General features: G+C 40.3%; 1 protein-coding gene across 35 annotated transcripts in view; it reads left to right on the top strand.

Moving 5' to 3' along the window:
• Positions 1–17,265, top strand: part of TRPM6 (transient receptor potential cation channel subfamily M member 6) — a 196,124-nt gene that overhangs the window by 70,960 nt on the left and 107,899 nt on the right. For 31 of the 35 annotated variants that reach the window (XM_077966225.1, XM_077966218.1, XM_077966235.1 and 28 more), the window contains 2 exons: positions 9,698–9,875; positions 11,786–11,999. In XM_077966225.1, the coding sequence (XP_077822351.1) occupies positions 9,698–9,875; positions 11,786–11,999 (392 nt within the window). Of the gene's footprint in view, positions 1–6,529; positions 6,630–9,697; positions 9,876–11,785; positions 12,000–17,265 lie in introns of all 35 variants that reach the window. The other 4 variants (XM_077966238.1, XM_077966246.1, XM_077966242.1 and 1 more) reach the window with 1 other exon arrangement.

Here is a 17,265-nt window from a genome sequence, read left to right as displayed (position 1 = left end):
ACAAATTTTATTTTATTGAAAGAAAATTTTAACCAAGCATGGTGGGCACATGCCTGTAGTCCTAGCTACTCAGGAGATTGAGGATGGGGGATAGCTTGAACCAAGGAGTTCACATTCAGCCTGGGCAACACAGCAAGACCCTGTCTCAAAAAGAAAAAGAAAACATTTTATTTAAAATAGTATGTTTTAAAAGCAGTTCCACTACATTGCAATACTATCTTTAAAAAAAAAATTCTAATTTTTAAAGGCAAGGTCTTGCTGTGTTTCCCAGGCTGAAGTGCAGTGGTGCAATCATAGCTCATTGCAACCTCAAACTCTTGGGCTCAAGTGATCCCCACTCCTCAGCCTCCTGAGTAGCTACCTAACTCCTGGCATGTACCACTGTGCCTGGCTGATGTTTTTTGTTTTTTATAGAGATGGGTTCTTGCTATGTTGTCCAGGCTATTCTAGAACTCCTGGCCTTGAGCGATCCTCCTGCCTCAGCCTCCCAAAGGAGCCACTGCACCTGGACTATATTGTAATACTTTAAAATAATCCTAAATCTCCTTGTCAATAAGTGAGCCACTGCACCTGGACTATATTGTAATACTTTAAAATAATCCTAAATCTCCTTGTCAATAAGTGATTGTATTTTATTTATTTATATATATATATATATATGTTTGTTTGTTTGTTTGTTTTTGGGTTTTTTTTTTTTTTGAGACAGAGTCTAGCTCTGTCGCCCAAGCTGGAGTGCAGCGGTGCAATCTTGGCTCACCACAACCTCTGCCTCCCAGGTTCAAGCGATTCTCGTGCCTCAGCCTCCCAAGTAGCTGGGATTACAGGTGCACACCACCATGCCTGGCTAATTTTTTGTATTTTTAGCAGAGATGAGGTTTCACCATGTTGGCCAGGGTGATCTCGAACTCCTGACCTCAAGTGGGCTGCCTTCCTTGGCCTCCCAAAGTGCTGGGATCACAGGCATGAGCCACCGCACCTGGCCGACATAATATAAATTTTAGAATCACCTCGTCATGTTCCCTGAAAAATATTTTGAGATTTTGATGTTTTTTTTTCTTTCTTTTTAAATTTTACTTTTTGTTTTTAACATGGCTGTGAAATGCTCTGAGTGATGGGTATTTTACTGAATTTATAAAACAATTTGAGAGGGAATTAACTTTTTTTTTTTTTACCCCCCTCTTGGAATTGACATTTATATAAAGTGAGCTTTTAGTACTTGTTGGTGATATGTTCTTTGAGACTTCAAAAGTTGTAATTAAAGGGACAAACATAAATATATATTTTTTAATTTTGGAGATCTGTTTCTTCTATGGGACCTTGCTACAATTTAATGAACTGGGGGAAAAAAAAGAATAAAATGTCAACTCAAATCAAGTAGATAATTAGAATAGAAATATACTTACTCTGAAAGTTGGTTTGCACTAAAGAACTACCTTATAAAAGCATAATGAGTTATCTCTCCAGATGTGGTTACCTCAATTTATGTTCTGCGGGGAAAAAGCCAGGCAGATGAATCATTATTTGTCTTGTATTTGAATAGATGCTGCTTCATTTTGAAGGGTGACCCTTGTCCCAAAAGATGGTCGGATGACACCATTCTAACTAGTAGATCCTGATTATGTATATGTTGTACTTTTGTGATTACTGTGCCTCCCTTTATGTTAAGAACCTTTCCATATGGAACCCCAATATTCTTACTTTGACTTTTTGTTTTGTTTTGTTTTGTTTTTTGAGACGAAGTTTCGCTCTTGTTACCCAGGCTGAAGTACAATGGTGCGATCTCTGCTCACGGCAACCTCTGCCTCCTAGGTTCAAGCAATTCTCCTGCCTCCCCCTCCCAAGAAGCTGGCATTACAGGCACGTGCCACCACACCTGGATGATTTTTGTATTTTTAGTGGAGACAGGGTTTTACCATGTTGGCCAGGCTGGTCTCGAACTCCTGACCTCATGTGATCCACCCATCTCAGCCTCCCAAAGTGGTGAGATTACAGGTGTGAGCCACCACGCCTGGCCTTACGCTGGTTTTTGCATATACCGAAGTTTTCATCACCTGTGCTTGTTCTGGTTATCTTTTTTTTTGACACGGAGTCTCCCTCTGTCGCCCAGGCTGGAGGGCAGTGACCCAATCTCGCCTCACTATAACTTCGCCTCCCGGGTTCAAGTGATTCTCATGCTTCAGCCTTGTGAGTAACTGGGATTACAGGCACGTGCCACCACGCCCAGCTGATTTTTGTACTTTTAGTAGAGACGGGGTTTCACCATGTTGTCCAGGCTGGTCTAGAATGCCTGACCTCAAGTGATCCGCCTGCCTCGGCCTCCCAAAGTGCTGGCATTATAGAACTGCGCCCAGCCCTGTTCTAGTTCTCTGAAGGGACTGTAAGTTGTAGACACTTCTGTTTCCCCTGTAACTTCTCACCATGTGCTACCTGACATGCTGCTCAGTACAGTAGCTGCACAATAAGTTTCCTAAGCCCACTGATCAGCTCTTTCAGAGCAGGGTCCTGCTCAGTGAGCATTGCTACAGGTTCTCAGTCACACAATGAAAGGAAAGGAAAGGCATTAGAGACCACCTTGTCCAACCAATGCTTGCATTACTGCAGTTGAAGAAATAGAGGCTTTGGGAGAGTAGAGATTAGCACGGCATTGGCCATTTCCTGGTCCAGTGCTTTTGCTCCAGGACACATCGCTTCCTAGATGCTTCCTGTTTATGGTCTAGCTGCCTGCGCTTCAGCTCTTGTTTATGGGTACCCCTGCTTGTCAGGTACAACCCACTGTTCTATATATAACTAGGATTTTAGTCATCTAGAGCTGCCATGACAAGCTAGATGGTTTAAACAACAGAAATGAATTTTTCACAGTTCTGGAGGGCAGAAATCCAAGACCAGGTTGTTTGCAGGGTTGATTTCTCTTGTGGTCTCTCCTTGGCTTGCAGATGGCCACCTTCTTACTGTGTCTTCAGATGGTTTTCCTCTGTGTGCACACATCCTTGGGATCTCTCCCTCTTCTAAGGACATCATTTCTATCAAATTAGTCCTCCACCTTTATGACTTAATTTAACTTAACTTTTTTTTTTTTTTTTTTTTTGAGATGAAGTCTCACTCTTATTGCCCAGGCTGGAGTGCAATGGTGCGATCTCAGTTCACTGCAACCTCCACCTCCTGGGTTCAAGCGATTCTCCTGTGTTAGCCTCCCGAGTAGCTGGGATTACAGGCACCTGCCACCACACCTGGCTAATTTTTTGTATTTTTAGTAGAGATGAGGTTTCACCATGTTGGCCAGGCTGATCTAAAACTCCTGACCTCAGGTGATCTGCCCCCCTGGGCCTCCCAAAGTGCTGGGATGAAAGGCGTGAGACACCGCGCCCTGCTGAATTTAACTTAATTTAACTTTAAGGAGGTAATTAATACAGTCACATTGGGGTCAGGGCCTCAGCATATGAATTTTGTTGGAACACAGTTCAGTCCATAACAGCTAGCCACATTTCTCCACCTTGTACTCAAATGTATTTGTCTCTGTCATCTCTTTGGAACAGTTTGGAAATTGAGCTCTGGCCCTGTCTAGATTTCTTTACGTTTTTTTCTTCTCACTGGATATATTTGTTATCAGATAAGCAGATATATAGAAGTTAAATATAACATTTACTAATGTATACTGCACCTTACGTAGTTTATGCAATTAATTGTGCATCAGAATATAGACACTGAAATTTAGAATGAAAAGCTGTCAAGAAGAATACTGACTCTTTCAGGTGAGGCAATGCAGGCATTATCATCCAGCTGGAGGCAGGGCAGTTGGGGAAAACTGTGGACCAGGATGCGATTTTTAATTAAAGAAGGTTTAGAAATTTGAAAGGAGTAGTGCCCCCTTTTCTGCCATTTTACTTTCCATTGTTTCAGTTTCTCATGGGCCAAAAATATTAAATGGAAAATCCCAGAAAAAAACTATTTATAGGTTTAAAATTGTGTGCCATTCTGAGTGGCCTGATAAAATCTCTTGCCATATGCTTTGTCCAACCTAGGACATGAATCATTCCTTTGTCCGGCCTAGCCATGCTACAGACGCTCCCCACCTGTTAGTGGCTTAGTAGCTGTCAGGGTTATCAGGTTGACTATCTTGGTGTTGCAGTACTTGGATCCAAGTAACCCTTCATAATGGCTCCAAAGTGCAAGAATAGTGATGCAGGCAATTTGGATGTGCCAAAGAGCCATAAAGTGTGTTCTTTAAGTGAAAAGGTGAAAGTTCTCAGCTTAATAAGGTAAGAATAAAAGTTAGCTGAAGTTGCTAATATCTGTGGTACGAATCCATCTTCTATCCATGAAATTGTGAAGAAGGAAAAAGAAATTCATGCTAGTTTTACTGCTGTACCTTCAGCTGCAAAATTATGGCCACAGGGCCATAATTTTGATAAGTGCTTAGTTAAAATGAAACAGTTGTTGCATTTGTGGGTGGAAGACGTGAACAGAAACCTGTTCTGATTGACAGCAATTAGGCTTGGTACTATCTGAGGTTTTGGGCACCCACTGGAGGTCTTGGAACATATGCCCTGAAGATAAGGGGGAACTACTACTACGTATATATTTTTTCTTGAGACTGGCTTCATAACTGCATTATTTATCTAATTTTCAGAATTCCTGAGTGTAGGCTTCATAACTTTAATCAGAGACACGAAGTTATTTGTGGCCCTTAAAATCAAGAATGATAATGGTTTAGAGTATACTTTTTCTTTGACTACATATATATATGACTATATATATATATATATATATTTAAAGCCAGTCAAATTTAGCAGTGGGGGATTGTATACCAACTTTAGTGACACTAATGTTAGTAAGTTCTGATAATCTACTACCATCAGACCAGCCTACCTTTGACAATATTGAATGCAAATTAACATCTTAAAATAATGATTAAAAATCCCAGCACTTTGAGAGACCGAGGCAAAAGGACTGCTGGAGCCCAGGAGTTCAACGCCAGCTTGGGCAACATGGCAGAACCCCAAATTAGCCAGATATGATAGTCCGTGCCTGTAATTCCAGCTGCATGGGATGCTGAGGTGGAAGGATTGATTGAGCACGGGAAGTCGAGCCTGCAGTGAGCCATGGTCACACCACTGCACTCCAGCCTGGGTGACGGAGTAAGAACTTATCTGAAACTAAAAAGTAAAAATTTTAAAAAGCGAGAATGTTAAAACTTATACTAATTTTTAAAAACTTTTTTACAAAAGAAATGTGTCCTTGCTAATACTTGACATTGTCAGCCATTTTTGGTTAAAACTTGATGGTGGGTACATAGTAGCACATAATCGTGAAAAGACCATTGTTAACTTGCAGGACACCTCATCTGTATACTCAAGGTAGGAAAGGAATAATGTCGTGGTAGATTAGTGCATGGAGCCACGTGTGGTTTGTAGACTCATAGGATTGATGACTAAGTTTTTTGGAACTTGTAAACAAACCCAGGTCTGAAGATTTTAATAGATGAAGATAACTTCTTAAAAGTGTGCATTTTAGAAAAATATTGTAGAATAGCCGGGAGTGGTGGCTCACGACCGTAATCCCAGCACTTTGGAAGGCCGAAGTGGGTAGATCACCTGAGGTCAGCAGTTCAAGACCAGCCTGGGCAACCTGGTGAAACCTCGTCTCTACTAAAAATGCAAAAAAGTTATCCGGGCATGGTGACACACCCCTGTAATCCTAGCTACTTTGGAGGCTGAGGCAGGAGAATTGCTTGAATCCAGGAGGTGGAGGGGGCAGTGAGCAGAGATCATGCCACTGCACTTCAGCCTGGGCAACAGAGTGAGACTCTGTCTCAAAAAAAAAATCAATAAGAAAAATGTTTTCAGTTTTTAAAGTTCCTGCTATACCTATCTAATTCTCATTTAAAAATTTGTCACTGAAGTTCATACCAGAAAATAATGTAATTATTTTAAATGAGAATTAGATAGGTATAGCAAGAACTTTAAAATAATATAATAGGGCCCTTCTTGCAAAGGAGGTACATAAATTTAGAAATACAAATTTCACTTTAAGAAGAGAATGAACTTTAATTATAGGGAAAAAAAAGAAGCAAACAATTTGCCCCTTAAATGTCTATTCATATACTGGGCCATAAATTGACTTGTTTGTATTGACAAGAAATCTAAAGAGAACAGAAATTTAATATCCAGGCAGCTAAGCAGAATCAACTTATCTGTTGATTGATTAATCAAGGTGAGGTGAAAGTCACAGTAGGAACTGTACTCAATTCTTTATAATAAATGACAAATGTTCTCTGCTTCTCGATATTCATTTTGAAGAGATAAGAACTCTCTTGATGTCAAATTGATTTCCTAGAGAGGCTCTTTTTATTTATTTTTTACGTAAATTTTTTTTTAAATCATCCATCCCAAAATGTCAGAGAGGCTCTTTTTACTCATCTAAATTATAAGTCTTTCCCTCTATATTTGTATTTTTGTTAGTTTTATTCAACGCGTTGTAGATAATGCATAAAATGATAAATTATTTTTACTTTTTGTTTTGTTTGAGACAGAGTCTGACTTTGTTGCCCAGGCTGGAGTACAGTGATGTAATCTCAGGTCATTGTAGCCTCTGCCTCCCAGTCTCAAGTGATTTTCCTGCCTCCCTAGTAGGTGAGATTACAGACTTGTGCCACCACGCCGGGCTAATTTTTATATTTTTTGTAGAGACAGGGTTTTGCTGTGTTGCCCAGGCTGGTCATGAACTCTTGGCCTCAAGCGATCCTCCCACCTTGCCCTCCCAACATGCTGGAATTACAGGCATGAGCCACTACACTTGGCCTGTTTATCTTTTTGCGATTGACTTCTTTTAATTAGCATAATGTCTTCAAGGTTTTTCCATGTTATAGCATATATCAGTATTTTCTTCCTTTTTAAGGCTGAATCATATACCGTGGTATTTATATACCACATTTGTTTGTCCACTCCTCCACTGATGGACATTTGTGTTGCTTCCACTTTGTGGATATTCAGAATAATGCTGCTGTGAACATGAGCATGCAAGAGATTTTTAGTACAGGCATATACCTCATGTGTGTTACTTCATTGTGCTTTACTGATACTGCATTTTGTATAATGTGGAGGTTTGTGGGAACCTTGCATTGAGCAAGTCTATCAGTGCCATTTTTCCAATGGCACATGCTAATTTCTTGTCTTTGCATCACATTTTAATAATTCTTGCAATGTTTCAAACTTTTTCATCTTATCATTATTGTATCTGTTATGACAATCTTTAATCGGTGATCTTTGATGTCACTATTATAATTGTTTTGGAGTCTCATATAAGATGGGGCAAACAATTAGATAAATGTTATATATGTTCTGACTATTCCACTGACCGATCCTGTCTCTCTCCCTCTCCTTGTGCCTCTCTCTACCTTGAGATGCCACAATGTTGAAATTAGGCCAATTAATAATCCTATAATGGCCACTTAGTGAAACAAAATGAAATAAAGAGTCTCGCATATCTCAGTTTAAATCAAAAGCTAGAAATAATTAAGCTTAGTGAGGAAGGCATGTTGAAAGCTGAGACAGGCTAAAAGCTAGGTCCTTTGTGCCAAACAATTAGCCAAGTTGTGAATGCAAAGGAAAGGTGCTTGATGGAAACTATAAGTGCTACTCCAGTGAACGCACAGATGATAAGAAAAGAAACAGCTTTATTGCTGATGTGAAGAAAATTTGAGTGGTCTGGATAGAAGATCAAACCAGCCACACCATTCCCCTAAATGAAAGACTAATCCAGAGCAAGGTCCTAACTCTTTTCAATTCTATCAAGTCTGAGAGAGGTGAGAAAGCTTCAAAAGAAAAGTTTGAACCTAGCAGATGTTGCTTCATGAGGTTTAAAGAAAAAAGCAGTCTCCGTAATATAAAAGTTCAGGGTGAAGCAATAAATGCTAACAGAGGAGCTGCAGCAAGTTATTTAGATGATCTAGCTAAGATTGTTGATGAGGTACCTACACTAAACAAAGATGTTCAATGTAGACAAACAGCCTTATGTTGGAAGAAGATGCCATGTAAGACTTTCATAGCTAGAGAGAAGTCAATGTCTGGCTTCAGAGCTTCAAAGCTTCAAAGGACAGGCTGACTCTCTTGTTAGGAGAGAGTTGGAGGTTTGTAGGAACCTTGGATCGATCAAGTCTATCAGCACCAGTACTGGTGACTTTGTGTTAAAGCTAGCCCTCATTTACCATGCCAAAATTTTAGGTCCCTTAATAATTACGCTGAATTTACTCTACTTGTGCTCTATAAATGGAACAACAAAGCCTGATTATCAGTACATTTGTTTTTAGTATGGTTTACTGAATATTTTAAGCCCACTGTTGAGATCTACTGCTTAAAAAAAAAAAGATTCCTTTAAACATATTTCTGCTCATTGACCACACACCTGGTCACCCAAGAGCTCTTACGGAAATATTACAAGGAGATGAAGGTTGTTTTCATACCTGCTAACACAACACCCATTCTGCAGCCTATGGATCAAGAAATAATTTTGAATTTCAACTCTTATTATTTAAGAAATATATTTTGTATGGCTTTAGCTGCTATAGATAGTGATTCCTCTGATGGTTCCGGACAAAGTAAATTGAAAACCTTCTGGAAAGGATTCACCATTCTAGATGCCATTAAGAACATTCGTGATTCATGGGAGGAGGTCAAAATGCAACATTAATGAGAGTTTTGGAGAAGTTTATCCCAACTTTCATGGATGACTTTGAGAGATTCAAGACTTTAGTGGAGGAAGTCACTATAGAAGGTGCTGGAAATAGCAAGACATCTAGGATCAAAACTGGAGCTTGAAGGGTGTGACTGAATCTCATTAAAAAACTTGATTAGATGAGGAGTTGCTTCTTATGGATGAACAAAGAAAATGATTCATTGAAATGGAATCTACTGGTGAAGATTGACTGTTGTAGAAATGACAGCAAAGGATTTAGAATATGACATAAACCTAATTGATAAAACAGTGGCAGAGTTTGAGAGGATTGACTCCAGTTTTGAAATAACTTCTACTGTGGGTAAAATGCTATCAAACAGCATCACATGCTACAGAGAAATCTTTTGTGAAAGAAAGAGTCAATCAATGTGGCAAACTTCATTGTTGTCTTATTTTAAGACATAGTGCCCCAGCCACCTTAACCTTCAGCAACCACCATTCTGATCAGTTAGCAACCACCAACATTGAGACAAGATCCTTCACCAGCACATAGATTACAACTCACTGAAGGCTCAGATGGTTGGTAGCATTTTTTAGCAATAAATTATTTTAATTAAGGTATGTACGTTGTTTTTTAGACATAATGCTATTGAACACTTAATAGACTACAGTATAGTGTCAGCATAACTTCTATATGCACTGGGAAACCAAACTATTTGTGTGACCAGTTTTATTGCCATATTTACTTTATTGCAGTGGACTGGAACCAAACTTTCAATATCTCCAAGGTATTCCTGCGTTTAAAAAAAAATATTCCCCAAATTATCCTAATGTGCCGCCAAGGGAGAGACCCACTAATAGTGTTTCTAAACTTAGAAGACAGTCCTATGTTAGAAATCTAATATAAACCTTAATGTGAAGTTTTAAGAAAAACCATATGGCATCTATACATTACTTTAGAAAAAGATAGAAACATTGCATCTATTTTCTATTTTGAAGTTGAGTTTTTTTTGGTCTTGAATTTAAGGTGTTACTGTGGCCGACTGATTGGAGACCATGCTGGGATAGATTATTCCTGGACCATCTCAGCTGCCAAGGGTAAAGAAAGTGAACAATGGTCTGTTGAAAAGCACACAATGAAAAGTCCAACAGATACTTTTGGCACGATTAATTTCCAAGATGGAGAGCACACCTCCCATGCCAAGGTTTGCTAATAACCCAAATTTTTTTGCTGGTTTCTTTTTTTTGAGACGGAGTTTTGCTTTTGTCGCCTAGGCTGGAGTGCAATGGCGGGATCTCGGCTCACTGCAACCTCTGCCTCCCGGGTTCAAGCGATTCTCCTGCCTCAGCCTCCCGAGCAGCTGGGACTACAGGCACCCACCACCACAACCGGCTAATTTTGTAATTTTGGTAGAGATGGGGTTTCTACTAACAGGTTTCTGCCTGTTTGAAGTATTTCTGCCTTCACATTTTTCAATAACTGCACCATTCCTGATGTTCAGAAATTTTAATATTTTAATTTTGGAATAAAGGAATTATGTATCAAGAAGTTCACGCTGGGCACGTTGACTCATGCCTGTAATCCCAGAACTCTGGGAGGCCAAGGCAGGTGGATCACCTGACGTCAGGAGTTTGAGACCAGCCTGGCCAACATGGCGAAAACCTGTCTCTACTAAAAAATACAAAATTTTGCTGGGTGTGGTGGCACGGGCCTGTAATCCCAGCTACTCAGGAGGCTGAGGCTGGAGAATCACTTGAACCTGGGAGGCGGAGGTTGCAGTGAGCTAAGATTGCACCACTGCACTCCAGCCTGTGTGACAGAGTGAGACTTCGTCTCAAAAATTAAAAAAAAAAAAAAGAAGTTCAAAGATGAATCGGAAATTGTTTTAAATTACTGTCACGTTCTGGAGGATCATGTGTTAATTCCTATTTGCATGTGTGGAGATCTTTGCCTGTGGTTGTTTTTGTTTCATAATTCATGGTTTCTTATTATCCTTACTTCTTCCTATAAATCTGACTTACTCTTGCTGTTGGTTCACATAAGTTCGAGGGAGACAAATTCATCTCAGTGTCATTTGAATGATCTGCATTTGCGGGAAGAAGGAAGCCAGCCATGCAATATAATCTTAGGTAAAATAAAAAATGATTCTAGGGCTACCTGCTGGCTTTGATTTCCCTCATCTTTTCTTTTGCTTACATTGACTATTAAAGAGATGACTATTTTGTGAAAAGTATTTCGGAACGAGAGTGTTTTCAGAGGAATAATGGTTAAAAGGTAAAATTTACAGTTTTAAGGGAATGATCAGAAGGTAAAATTTACAATAAATTAAATGTCCATGCTCTTGAATTTTAATTTAAATAATGCAAATATGTGAAATGGTTAAGTAAATGGAAAGCCATAGCATTTATGAAAAATCCCATTTCACCTATTTGTTATAGCTTCTGATGAAAAGGTTTGCTGACACAGTGATTTTGGCCAGTTGTTTGAAGTATTTCTTTCTTTCTTTCTTTCTTTTTTTTTTTTTTTTGAGACAGAGTCCTGCTCTGTCACTTATGCTGGAGTGCAGTGGCGTGGAGTGAGTGATCTCAGCTCACTGCAACCTCCGCCTCCTGGGCTCAAGCAATTCTCCTGCCTCTGTCTGCCAGGTAGCTGGGATTACAGGCATGTGCCACCATGCCTGGCTAATTTTTTGTATTTTTAGTAGAAACGGGGTTTCACCATGTTGGCCAGGCTGATCTTGAACTCCTGACCTCAGGTGATCCACCCGCCTCGGCCTCCCAAAGTGCCGGAATTACAAGCATGAGCCACTGCACCCTGCCTGTTTGAAGTATTTCTGCCTCACCCCAGGTTCTCTGGAGAGCATTGGAGGGCCAGCCTTGAAAACCAGAGGAAGCTTTCCTACAGTGACCTGTAATTCCCAGAAGGAACTTAATGGGAGTGTGGGATCTTTTAAAAGTAAATATTTCCATTACATGAAGATGAACTTTAAAGAGATCCCACATACTTCCTTTTAGATTTTGGCCATTTCAGTTGCCCTGCTGGGTGCTCATTGTTTCTGTGCCTGGCATATCTTTTTTACAATGTTCTGTTCACCTACATGTGCTTTTCTTGCAGTATATTAGAACTTCTTATGATACAAAATTGGATCATCTGTTACATTTAATGTTGAAAGAGTGGAAAATGGAACTGCCCAAGCTGGTGATCTCAGTCCATGGGGGCATCCAGAACTTTACTATGCCCTCTAAATTTAAAGAGATTTTCAACCAAGGTTTGGTTAAAGCTGCAGAGACAACAGGAGCGTGGATAATAACTGAAGGCATCAATACAGGTAAAGCTCCCTCCCTCCCTTTCTCCCACCCTCCCTCCCTCCCTCTCTTCCACCCTCCCTTCCTCCTTCCCTCTTTCCCTTCTTTCTTTTCTTTCTTTCTTTCTTTCTTTCTTTCTTTCTTTCTTTCTTTCTTTCTTTCTTTCTTTCTTTCTTTCTTTCTTTCTTTCTTTTCGTTCTTAGTTTCTTTCTTTCTTTCCTTTCTCTTTCTTTCTCTTTTTCTTTCTCTCTCTCTCTTTCTTTTTCTTTCTCTCTCCCCTTCCTTCCTCCCTTCCTTCCTTCCTTCCTTCCTTCCTTCCTTTTTTCTTTCTTTCTTCCTTCCTTCCTTCCTTTCTTTCTTCTCTCTTTTTTCTCCTAACTGTGAATCAGGTAGTGTGCCACATAATCTCTGCTCTGTAGTGCTCCTAGGATACGTGGGGCTGTGAGGAAGAAAGATCCTAGTGACTAGGAAATAAACCCAGAAGAATCGTAGATTTTTCCTGGAATGTGTTTTTGCCATTGTCAGAATATACTATTTTAATGTAACTTCAGATAAACCTCTGGAAAAGAAAATAGTCTTTCCTGAGCTCCCAACTACAGTAAGGCTAGAAGGGACATGAATCCATGCAAGTGCATAGTGTGTGTAGGCCTGGACTTTCGCTAAACTCTTGTAATCATTGTCAGTTTCTCAGACTTGGGAAATCAGTGATGTGGGTAAAACTTGCATTGTGTGTTTTGGGAATGAGTAAATACTTTTTCTTTTTAACTACATGATTGCCAAAACACTCACCGTCTCAATCACTGACTCTTTTACACTCTTTGAAATCTGAAATTCAAGAACTTTATATGGTGGGCTCTGACCGTATTTCTTTGATTCAGTGTGTGTGAACTGTCTGCACGGAAGGACAACCTGGGGAGCTTTTAAAGTACTGATGTACAGGCTCTTCCCCAGATGAATTAGAGGCTTTTGTCCAGAGCTACTGAAGTATGTCAGCCAGGATTGAGAACTAGTGATTCCATAAACTCTTGTCTCTTACCAATTTGTTACTAACCTGTAGTTTTCTTTCTTTTTGTTTTTGAAACGAAGTCTCACTCTTGTCACCCAGGCTGGAGTGCAATGATGCAATCTTGGCTCACTGTAACCTCCACCTCCCGGGTTCAAGTGATTCTCCTGCCTCAGCCTCCCAAAGTGCTGGGATTACAGGCGCCTGTCACCATGCCCGGCTAATTTTTGTATTTGTAGTAGAGAAGCCATATTGGCCAGGCTGGCCTCGAACTCCTAACCTCAGGCGATTTGCCCACCTTGGCCTCCCAAACTGCTGGGGTTATAGGCGTGAGCCACCGTGTCCGGCCTAACCTGTGATTTTCTATCTTCCCTTTACTTTTTTCTCTTTTGGTTTGGCATGGCCTGCCCAGTGTCTCCTATCAAATTTTGCCCATGTTTTAAGATCTACACAAGATGCCAACACACCCATGAAACAGCCTCCTGAATATCTCCACTAGAGCTACTCACTTTTGTCTTTTAATTTCTACAGCATTTACTGCCTGTAGCACTTGTAGAATGTTGATATTTTGCCTTACAGGCTAGGATGAGTCAGTGTGTTAGCTCTCCTTCTGGTTGTGTACTAGAGGCCAGGGCCTGAACATCTATCTGCCTAAGTATTTAGCACCTTGTACTGACGTAACAAAGTTTCTTTTGGCTGAAAAGGAATGAAGGAAGTGAATGACTGAAAAAACAAAGCAAAATAAAACCAAGGGATTTGGCCCATCACAAATAGGTAACGCATAGTTTATTGTACCTGTTTTGTAGAGATTGTTTCACATTCTTGGAAGAAACTGAAGTTGGCAGAATTCTAAGTCCATTGTATAGTTCTTATTTGATTTCCAGTAAAAAAGTGGGTGGGTAGGGAAGTTTCACATTGTTCATTAAAAAGACAGGCTTGGGCAAGGCTTTTTCTTTGAATAACTAACTGTATGTCATGCTTCATTTTACTTAATGCCTTAAAAAGATCATTGAGTTTATGTCCAGCTAACCTAAAGGAACACAAATAGAGTAGTGTGAAGATGATTGGAATACTTCATATAAACAAAAGAAATGGGAAATGAGAAATACTTGGATCTCCGCTAAACAATAGTCAGGCCAGATGCAGTGGTTCATTCCCAGCCTTTTGGGAAACTGAGAGCTAGTGAATTACCTGGACTTGGGAGTTCGAGACCAGCCTGGGCAACATGGCAAAACCCCATCTCTAAAAAATTAAGAAATTAGCTGGATGTGGTGGTGTGCACCTGTAGACCCAGCTACTGGGGAGGCTGAGGTCGGAGGCTTACTTGAGCCTGGGAGGTCAAGGCTGCAGTGAGTTATGATCATGTCACTGCACCCAGCCTGGGTGGCAAAGCAAGACCCTGTCTTAAAAAAAAAAAAAAAAAAAAAAAAAAAAGGGCCGGGCATGGTGACTCACACCTGTAATCCTGGCACTTTGGGAGGCTGAGGCGGGCGGATCACAAGGTCAGGAGATTGAGACCATCTTAGCTAACAAGGTGAAACCCCGTTTCTACTAAAAATACCAAAAATTAGCTGGGCGTGGTGGCGGCCGCCTGTAGTCCCAGCTACTCGGGAGGCTGAGGCAGGAGAATGGCGTGAACCCGGGAGGCGGAGCTTGCAGTGAGCCGAGATTGAGCCACTGCACTGCAACCTGGGCGACAGAGCGAGACTCTGCCTCAAAAAAAAAAAGAAAAGAAAACAACAACATAAAACAATCAGTCTGACCTGATTCAACCACAGCTCCTCTGTGGCTTGGCTGCTTAAGGATTAGTCCCTGGACCAGCAGCATCACCATCAACTGAGAGCTTGCTGAAAGTGCCTATTTCAGGCCCCAACCCAGACCTGCAGAATTAGAACCTACATTTTAACAACATCCCCAGAGGATTCCCGTGCACGTTTAAATTTGAACTCTGCTTATGAGCTTCTGTCTATTCTTGACAGGCTTCTCAACCATAGTTGAACATAATTTGGCATGAATCTTTGATATTTACTTAAATTGAATGCCACAAGCCTTAAGAATCTACTATGTGAAAAGCATTTGGATAGGTGTTAGGAATGAAAGAGGAGTAACATGGACCCCGGATTTAGTGATGGGTTGGGCTGTGACAGACAAAAAGCAACTAGTGAGAAATTGATGCTGACTGGGTTATAGTTGAGATTCAAAGGAAGTGTTTTGAGAATGCAAGGAAGAGGGAGATGAATTCTAGTTTCAACTGAGGGCACCTTGGAAGTCTTGGGAAGGATATAGCACTTGGCATTGGTCTTGTGGGAAAGGTAGGAAGTGGCATTAGTAAGAAGTGGCAGCTCAGGGTTAGGCACACAGCTAGAGATGAAGGCATGTGTAGAAAGAAGTGATAAAGCTCCTGGCTGGAGTGTGTGCCATGTGGCAGGGGACAGGGACTGCACAGGAGACTGGAGCCAGATTGGGTGCCATTCTGAAGTCTTATTCTCTACGTAGCAAGGAGCCCTGAAAGGAATTTGAACAGCAGGATGAATGGGGGATAACATGGTCAGATTGGGTTTTATGAAGAGTCTCAACCAACGACATGTATTAGGATCACATGTAAGGTGCTTAAAACAATAACAACAATGTTGGCACACCATGCCAAACCATGGAATTGGAATCTCTACTGGGGTGGATGGCTCCACGCTTGATATTGATGTGTGCCTGTGATCCAGATCCCAGATTCTAGAGATGGCTCTGGGAGAGGTTCAAAAAACTGAGTTGGAAGGGAAGATGCCAGGAAAGAGGAAGTGATTTAGCTGCTAAGCATCAGATCCATGCCATATGCAGGTTACTTTTCCTTCTGTGCTAATGACACATATAGGGTCAGTACCACACATAGGAAGAATAACTCTTACAATGCAGTATAGTTATTTAAAGGTCCAATCAAGCCAATCTCAAAGGCTACTTACTGTATGATTCCAACTACAGTATGTGACATTCTGGAAAAGGCAAATCTATGGAGACAGTAGAAAGATTAGCAGTTGCCAGAAGCTGAGAGGAGAGAGGGATGAGTAGGCAGAGCACAGAATATTTTCAGGGCAGTGATACTAACATGGTGGATATACATCATTGTATCTTTGTCAAAACTCATAGAATGTACAGCAGCAAGAGTGAACCCTAATGTAAACTGTGGACTATGGAGAATAGTCATATTCTATTAGTCATGACCCTATAATGTAGGATCATCAATTGTAACAGATGTACTAGTCTCATGGGGGGATGCTGATAGTTGGAGAGGCTGTGTTTGTGTGGGAGCAGGATGTGGCATGGGAACTCTCTATACTTTTCATTCAATTTTGCTGTGAACCCAAAACTACTCTAAAAAATAAAGTCTATTCTTAAAAAGGGTCAGATTGCCTAAATTGGAATCCAATCTCTACAAAATCTAAGCTCTAAATAAATTGTCCAAAGCTCTGCAACCTTGGACAATTTATTTAAACTCTCATTGCCACAATTTTTGCCTATAAAGTAGATTTTAAAAGTTCCTACTTAAAGTGTGAATACATACAAAGGTAACCAACACTTACTGAAATGTTACTGTGTGTCAGTAAGTGTTGGTTACTGTACTAATTACTAGTATTAATTCCAGAAGGGAAAACATTAACATATTACTCCTCAATGTATTAGCTTTGAAATATTTGTGTATATAAAACTATTAAATTAGTTTGCCTTAATGAGCAAGGGATATATCTGCAGGATGTTTTGCTGGAACATTGGGTAAGATTAGGGATTAAAAAACACCATTCTTAATAGGAGAATATCTTTGCAATCTACCCATATGACAAAGGGCTAATATCCAAAATCTACAAAGAACTCAAACAAATTTATAAGAAAAAATCAAACAACCCCATCAAAAAGTGGGCAAAGGATATGAACAGACACTTTTCAAAAGAAGACATTTATGCAGCCAACAGACACATGAAAAAAAGCTCATCATCACTGGCCATCAGAGAACTGCAAATCAAAACTACAATGAGATACCATCTCACACCAGTTAGAATGGTGATTATTAAAAAAGTCAGGAAACAACAGGTGCTGGAGAGGATGTGGAGAAATAGGAACGCTTTTACGCTGTTGGTGGGACTGTAAACTAGTTCAATCATTGTGGAAGACAGTGTGGCAATTCCTCAAGGATCTAGAACTAGAAATACCATTTGACCCAGCAATTCCATTACTGGGTATATACCCAAAGGATTTTAAATCTTGCTGTTATAAAGACACATGCACACGTGTGTTTATTG

Source organism: Macaca mulatta, chromosome 15 (genome assembly GCF_049350105.2).
Source record: "Macaca mulatta isolate MMU2019108-1 chromosome 15, T2T-MMU8v2.0, whole genome shotgun sequence".
Taxonomy (NCBI): domain Eukaryota; kingdom Metazoa; phylum Chordata; class Mammalia; order Primates; family Cercopithecidae; genus Macaca; species Macaca mulatta.
The sequence above is the reverse complement of the archived record's forward strand: the minus strand, read 5'-3'. Positions and strand labels throughout refer to the sequence as shown.